This window comes from Mus caroli, chromosome 19 (assembly GCF_900094665.2).
Source record: "Mus caroli chromosome 19, CAROLI_EIJ_v1.1, whole genome shotgun sequence".
Lineage (NCBI taxonomy): Eukaryota > Metazoa > Chordata > Mammalia > Rodentia > Muridae > Mus > Mus caroli.
In genome coordinates, this window is record NC_034588.1 from 10,505,091 (window position 1) to 10,513,467 (window position 8,377).

The 8,377-nt window shown below is 37.7% G+C and overlaps 1 protein-coding gene and 1 pseudogene across 1 annotated transcript; both read left to right on the top strand.

The window, feature by feature from the left end:
* Positions 1-1,397: 1,397 nt before the first annotated feature.
* LOC110285754 (olfactory receptor 5B3-like) lies at positions 1,398-2,324 on the top strand. Its single transcript, XM_021152145.1, has one exon. The coding sequence runs from the start codon at positions 1,401-1,403 to the stop codon at positions 2,322-2,324; it is 924 nt and encodes a 307-aa protein (XP_021007804.1). The 5' UTR covers positions 1,398-1,400.
* A 3,685-nt stretch (positions 2,325-6,009) lies between these two features.
* Positions 6,010-8,170, top strand: LOC110285998 (annotated as a pseudogene).
* Positions 8,171-8,377: the final 207 nt, after the last annotated feature.

Here is an 8,377-nt window from a genome sequence, read left to right on the forward strand (position 1 = left end):
GAGGAAATTAAAACAAAAAATTAAGGAGGAAAGTTGTATCTAAAACTAAGGACTACAATAATGAAAATTTGAAAGGAATGATTCTTGTGAAGTAGCATGGACAACATGCACAGTCTTTGAGTGAAAACAAACCGAAGACTGTGAGAAGTCACAGGCAATCAATACCAGTGGCCTAAAGGTAGAGTGGGCATTTTGGAGAAAAAAAATTTCAGGACTTGACCTTACCCAGAACAAAAGCATTCTGTGCTATTATCACAGAGCAATGACATCCTGATGAGTAGTAAACACTAAGCCATGTTAACAGCCTGCATCATAATGCATTTGTCATGCTCTTTTATTTTTGTAATAATTACTCTCTGTTTAAAGGTTCTGTCTATTTCAAACTGATTCTGCAGTTGAACATTATTATAACACGAATATAAGTACAACAAAACTAGCAATTTCAGTGTTGAATAATGTTAAAGTTTAAGCCTTTTTTGTCCTGGTCATACCTTCATGCATCTGGATATGTCCCTATTAATGTATCTCGATATGTTATACTAACAGCATGAGAATGTATGTAGAAAAAAATGTTAAAATGTAATCCAGAACTCATTACTTCATCTATAACATTCTAGCATTAGGAGAAACGTTTCATGGTTTGGTTATGGATTACTTGTTTAATGAGAAAAATTATATACTCACAAAGCACTTAACACATAGTATTCCACTCAGTCCACTGTGGTGAAACAAAAGGAAAAATTATTCATTATAACTAAATCAAATTATTTCCGAATGTTAGCTCGCAATGGATTAGCAGTTTACCAGGATCCAGAATAGAAAGTGGTAATTGTGTTATTTAAAAGTGCACAAAATGTATATGTTTTATGCATGATAATTTACTTGCATGTAATCATAATCTATCAAAGTCATTATGCTATTGACACAGCACTGGCTGTTTCTAAACTATCTTTTGTCAGGTAAGTACAGTAGTGTTAATTTTGCATGGTCTAGGGATAGCTCACAGTACATAGGCATAGTAGAAGAAACAGTTTTCATAGTTACTAAGCTGTCTATATTTCTCCATTCTTAGTAGAAAATTAATTAAATTTTCACAGATTCCAAATGTTTTATTACCCTACTCTTAAATACTTTTAAAAATTGATTCCATGTATATAGGTGCCATGCCTACATGTATGCCTGTACAAAATGTGGATCTCATATCTGAGCAGGCCAGAAGAAGTTGTCAGACAGATCCCCTTTTACTGGATTGCTGACAATTGTGAGCTGCTGTGTAGATGCTGGGTCCTTTGGGATAGAAAGCCAGAGCTGTAACAACTAAACCACTTCTCCAGCCCTTTATTCTACTATTTTTTCTTTACAAAATTTTAAGGTCTTCTGTTGATTAACTGATATCACTGATGGAGAACAGGACAGAAGTGAGATGCTTCATCCTGGTGGGACTCACCAATGACCCAGGCCTGCAGCTTCCTCTCTTCCTCACCTTCCTCCTCATCTATATCATCACCCTTATAGGAAATCTTGGGCTGATCCTGTTGATTCTCTTGGATTCTCGGCTTCACACCCCCATGTACATTTTCCTAGGTAACCTGTCCTTGGTGGACTTCTGTTACTCTTCAACAGTAACTCCAAAAGTCATAGCTGGATTTCTTATGGGAGACAAGATCATGTCTTACAACGCTTGTGCCTCTCAGATGTTCTTTTTTGCAAACTTTGCTGATGTGGAAAATTACCTTTTGGTCTCAATGGCCTATGATCGTTATGTAGCAGTGTGTAAGCCCCTACATTATGCTACCACCATGACAACACACATGTGTGCATCTTTAGTCATTGGCTGTTATATCTGTGGATTCCTCAATGCTTCCATCTATACTGTAGATGCATTAAGTCTCTCCTTCTGTGAGTCCAATATAGTCCATCATTTTTTCTGTGATGTTCTTGCAGTCATGATTATATCTTGCTCTGATAGACATGTTAATGAACTGATTTTTGTTTATGTAGCCAGCTTCAATATCTTTTTTGCCCTTATACTCATCATAATATCCTACACATTCATTTTTACTAACATACTAAAGTTGCAGTCAGCTGCAGGATATCGCAAAGCTCTCTTTACTTGTGCTTCACACTTCACAGCTGTCTCTATTTTTTATGGGACTATCATATTCATGTATTTGCAGCCCAGCTCCAGTCACTCCATGGACACTGATAAAATCGCATCTGTGTTCTACACCATGGTCATCCCCATGTTGAACCCTCTAGTTTACAGCCTGAGGAACAAGGATGTAAAAAGTGCATTCACAAAGATTGTTTTGAGGTCAGGATGATGTTTACAGCTTTGGTTTTTGGTTTTTAGAATGCAAAAACACTTGGATACATTAATCTTATGTTAATTCTATTATGAATCACATTTTCCCACCCTATACCAAATTCAAGAATGTGAAGTGATACCCTCACCTCTGCAATAGCATGTGGTTTTTCAGAATGTCCTTGTCTTATTCAGAAGAATATCATGACTGTGATAAGTTTTTGTTGGACTGTAAAAAACTTAATTTACTATATTATAATATTCAGTCCTTTTTAATGCAATATTTTTTCTGTCATATCAATACAAATCTATTTATGCAGGTGCTTAGAAAGTCCTTTGAATTGAAGATACACTCATGGGTTTCTTGAGAGGACTTCTACAAATGGATGTCAGAAATTTGCAGTAATATGACAGGGATTTGATATGTGTTTACATTTTTGTATTCAGTTAATTGTGCTTATTTTATAGAGACATCCAGATAAGCATAACAAAAATTGTTCTTTTTAATGACTAGAATATGAGGTTATGTTTAAAAGTAATCTTGGAACAAGTAGACTTCATTAAAAAATGTCAATCCTTATCATCCTCCAACCCACTGAGGCCTTACTTGGATAGATTCAAAAGACATAGGAAAAGAGGCTACCTCTTTCTTTTTTTTTCTTTTATATAGTTGGCCTTTATCTTTATATACATTATGAGCCACTGTAAAACACATTGATTGAAAACAATACATGTCATTCTACATAGTTTTTGTGGGATAAATACGTGAGGTTACTTCGTAGAACAGGTATGGCTTAACTTACTTCTCTAGGTCAGTAAGTTGTCATGGACTCCAATCCCTTAAAGTTTGACTGGAGCTGGCTCATTCATGTACCCTGACATCCTGTTGTTGATTATTATTGGACAGCTCTGATCTACTAGCTAAGGACTTCTTCACAGGATGGATTATATTTTACTTTTTCTATTTTTATTTTTCATATATTTTTCTTTGTTTTACATCCTTATCACAGCCCCTCCCTCCTCTCTTCGAAACACCACCTTTACTATTCCCTCTTATGTTGCCCCTCCCTTTATCCTAATAGAAGGGGAGACTCCTTTGTGTATAACCTCACTCTGAGGCATCTAGTCCCAGCATGACTAGGTACATTCTTTCCCAGTGAGGCCCAAACCAGGCAGTCCACGAAGTAGAGAAGGGAATCCAATAGCAGGGAACAGAGACTGAGATAGCCCCTGGTCTACTTCTTAGGGGACCCACATTAAGACCAAGCTGCACATTTGCTACAAATGTATAGGGGGTCTAGGTCTGTCTCCTGCATGCTCCCTGTTTGGTGGCCCCAGTCCTCATGGATCCAGGTTAATTGACTCTGTGATCCTTCTTGTGGTGTGTTTGACCTCTTCAACTTGCACTACTATCCTCAACTTTTCCACAAGACTGGGCTCTGCTTGATTTTTGATTGTGGTCCTCTTCATCTGCCTCCATATGCTGCTGGTAAAGCTTGTAAGGTGACAGTAATGCTAGGTTCCTATCTTCAAGCATAGCAGAGTATCATTAATAGTGTCCTGCATTTAGATCATTCACATGGGATGAGTCTCAAGTTGGGGCAGTCATTGGTTGGCTCTTTTCTCAGTCTCTGCTCCATTCCTGCATATCTTGTAGGGAAGACAAATTTTCGGATGAAAGTTTTGTGGCTCTATTGATGATCCTTCCCTCCTGTGGAAGTCCTGCCTAGCTACAGGAGGTGGTCACTTCAGATAAGAATCTCAGCTAGGTGCATCCCCATATGCTCCCTGTATTTTCTTACATCCCAGGCTTCCAGCTAATCACCATAGATTCACACTCCAACCAATTTCCATTCTTACCCCAGCCTTTTCTTGTCCCTGTCTCCCCACACCTATTTGACTGAGATTTACTCTTTTTCTTACTCTCTCATTCCTCAGTCTCCAAGACATACATCAATTACACTTTTGCTTTGAGCTCAAGTTGAATCATTCAGCTACTTTTCATGGCTCTTCATCTTAGAGATGACTCAGTGCATGTTTTACTAGTTTCCTTAATCTTATGAACTTGTAACAAAGAATAAATATTGAACCTTGGGAGATAAGTCGGTATGTAAAGAGCTTGCTGTGCAAACCCAAGGTCATGAGTTAGATCCCCAGAATCTATGTGAAATCTGGGCAAGATACCATACATCTTTAATCTTGGCATAGCATCACAAGTAGCTGTCATCTTAATATAGAAACTACTATATCAAAGACATGGAGAAAGGTAACTGCTGCATATTTCTTGCAGAAATATAGATTAATATAACCACTATATATAATTACAGGGAGCATGTATTTTTCACTCCATACTTTGCTATGGAGTGAAAATTTAAAAAAAAGAAATGAAATCAATTTGGAAAGAAGATCAACAAACCATGGCACTAAACAATCCTTGCAGTGGTATTCACAATATACAAGGAATAGAATGAAAGCCTAAATGTTCTCATATGGTTGCAGAACAGAGAACATATAGTTCTCAAAAACTTGTATATAATGTATACTAATGATACATACAAATATTTATTATTTATAGCAACTTGAATGTACTAGAGATCATTAATGTTTAATCAGGGATGGGGGATAATGAAACAGAGAGGGAGTTTTAGCTAAATGAAGGCTGTATAATAAAGTAACATGAAAACCTACTATTTTTTTGGTAATTCTTTTTGTTTTCTGACATTATATAATTACATCATTTATCCCTTACCTTTCCTCACTGTAAACTCTCCAATATACCCCTCTCAACTCTATTTCAAATTCACATCTCATTTTTTTCCACTAATTGTTCTTGTATACATTCATGTACAATATATATACATATATATATATACATATATATATATATATATTCCTAAATATCACCTGTTCATTCTGAATAATGTTATTGTATGTATGTTTCTGACAGTTTGGTATTAGACATCAGATCGATTTCCCTTACCTTGGGGGAAAACTACTCTTTCAGCTTTTCTCAGTTGCTCATAGACATTTGTGTAGGTTTGAGACCTGATGAAGTTTTCCTTATCCACTTTTGCATGTGTCTTAGTGTCATTGCTCATTTTTGATCAATCATGTTGGTTAGACTTTATAGGTGTGGTTTTTGATGTTACTAGGTGTAGTTTTATTACTAGTAGTTCTATTACTTCTGATTCTCTTGCTCTTACAATTATTCCACATCCTCTTCAACAATGTTCCCTGAACTATAAGTGCAAGAGTGTTTTTTAGATATATCTATTGGGACTGGATTTCATAACTTTGGATTTTTAAAAAAATAGTTCTTATATGTGCTGACAATAGATTCTCTAAGACTGAAAGACCATATAACAAAATCATTAATACAAGACATAAAAATCCTTCCTTTGAGTTGTTGGACAAGGATGTTCAAGAGATTCCCAAAACATATAGCTAATCACTATTCCACTTCATTGCTTTCCAGAGATGGAAGAGAAGTCAACATTGGTCGAGATAATATGCACTTCAGAAACAGAACCCATAAACCTCTGAATTGAAGCTTACTTGAAGGACACTCCCCCAACCTCCATTATGACTAGTGTTCATAAGTACAGAAGATACCATACAAACTTCCAAAGGACAGAGAAAACCAAGAGTCCTACCCACATACTTTTGTGAACCTTATCAACCACTGACATTGCATGATAACCCTAATGGGTGAGAGGCCCAAATTGGGGTCTAACTTAGGAGGAGGCCCCAAGGCCTGACATTATTATTGATACCATGGTATGTTTACAAACAGGGACCTGTTATGACTGTCCTCCAAAAGGGCCAACAAGCAGCTGAAAGAGTCAGAAGCAGATATTTATACACAACTAATAGACAGAAGCTGCTGACTCCTGTGGTTGAATTACAAAAAAGATGGAAGAAGCTGAGGTGACCCTATAGGAAGATCAGTGGTCTCAACTAACCTGGACCCGCAGGATCTCTCAGACACTGAGCCACCAACCAGGCAGCATACACTAGCTGATATGAGACCCCTGACACAGCAGAGGGCTGTCAGGTCTGAGTTCTGTCAGAGAAGATTCATCTAACCCTTGACAGAGTTGGAGTCCCAGGGGGTGGAGAGGTATGGTGGAGTAGGAGTGGGTGGAGACATTCTCATAGAGAAGTGGGAGGAGGTGTGGGATATGAAAGAGTTGGAGGGTAGACTGGGAGAGTGATAAAGTCTAGACTGTAAAAATATATTAAAGAATAAATAAAAAAAGAAGAGAACTTAAACACACATACACATACACCCCCCCATACATACAAACCAAGGGCATTATGTATTTTGAAGGCAAATAGATGGAACTAGAAAATATCATCCTGAGTGAGGTAACATCAACTCAAAATGGCATGCAAAATGTGTGCCCACTGATAAGTATTAGCCATAAAGTACAGGACACATATGATACATCCCACAGACCCAAAGAAGCTTAACAAGAAGGAAGGCCCAAGCTAGAATGTTTATGTCTCACTTAGAAGGAGGAATAAAATAGTCATATGAGACAGAGGGAGAGAACTATATGGGAGAGGGGATGGTGATAGGAATAGGTATATCAGGATGAGTTTTGATGAGAGACAGGAGAGAGTGCTAGAAGACCAGGAGAATAGATGGAAATCTGCAGCTACCAGGGGTGACATGGGGGTGGGCAGAATACTGAGGAAGTGTCAGAGACTTGGGATGGGGAAGCATCTAGGAGTCAATGCTAGTAACTTTAGCTGAGATACATAACAGTGGGGATATGCAACCTTAAGAGTACATCGTCTTTAGCCAGGCATGAAGCCTCAGTGAAGGGATATGGACACAAATCTACAAAATTTGTCCTGTCAAAAATAAATGCAGGGGCAAAGTGGGAGAAGAGATTATGAGAATGGCCAACCAATACCTGGCTGAACTTGAGACATATCCTATGGACAATCACCAATACCTGACACACTAAGTGATACTCTTATATAAGTGTTAATAAGCTTGCAGAAAGGAGCCTAGCATAACTGTCCTCTGAGAGACTCAACCCAGCAGCTTACAGAAACAGATGCAGATATTATTGGACAGAACTCTAGGCTCCACAGTACCATGTACATTTTCCTTGGTAATCTATCACTGGTAGACTTTTGTTATTCTTCAGCTGTTACCCCAACAGTGATGTATGAGTTTCTTATTGGTAACAATGTCATGTCCTACAATGACTGTGCTGCTCAGATGGTCTGTTTCACTTCTTTTGCCAGGGTGGAAAATTACCTGTTAGCCTCAATAGCATATGATTGCTATGCAGCAGTGTGTAAGCCTCTGCACTACACCACCACCATGACTATGGGTGTGTGCATCTGGCTAGTTATAGGCTGCTATGTTCTAGATTTTCTAAATGCCTCCATCTATACTGGAGAGACATTCAGCCTATCTCTCTGTGAGAACAATGTGGTCCATCATTTCTGTTGTGATATTCCTGCAGTCATGGTTCTTTCTTGTTCTGATAGGCATATTAATGAGATGATTCTGGTTTATGTAGTGTGTTTCAATATATTTTGCTATCATAGTCATATGGATATCTTACATATTCATTTTTATTACTATCCTAAGAATGCAAACAGCTGCTGGACATTGGAAGGCTGTTTCTACCTGTGCCTCCCACTTCACTGCAGTTTCCATTTTCTATGGGACTGTCATCTTCATGTATTTGCAATCCAGCTCCAGTCATTCCATGGACAAAGACAAAAGCATCTGTGTTCTACACTATGGTAATCCCCATGCTGAACCCTATGGTCTACAGTCTGAGGAACAAGGAAGTCAAGAGTGCATTATTAAAGTTAAAGAATGCATTTACATTTTAGAGAGAAAAATAATCTGTAAGAACTTTTCATTTCTACACTATTTGTGATGTTCAATAACAGATTTATTCTTCTCAGATATTCTCTATGTATTGAATTACATTTGACATCCACTCTGAAGTTCTAGAGGTTGTTTCCTTATATATGCAATGTTTGATGTCTCCTAAAACAGGAAATGATAAACCCAGAAACACATACCTAATTAGAATT

Coding starts and splice junctions, on each gene's coding strand:
- LOC110285754 (XM_021152145.1), top strand. CDS start 1,401: ATGGAGAACAGGACAGAAGTGAGATGCTTCATCCTGGTGGGACTCACC.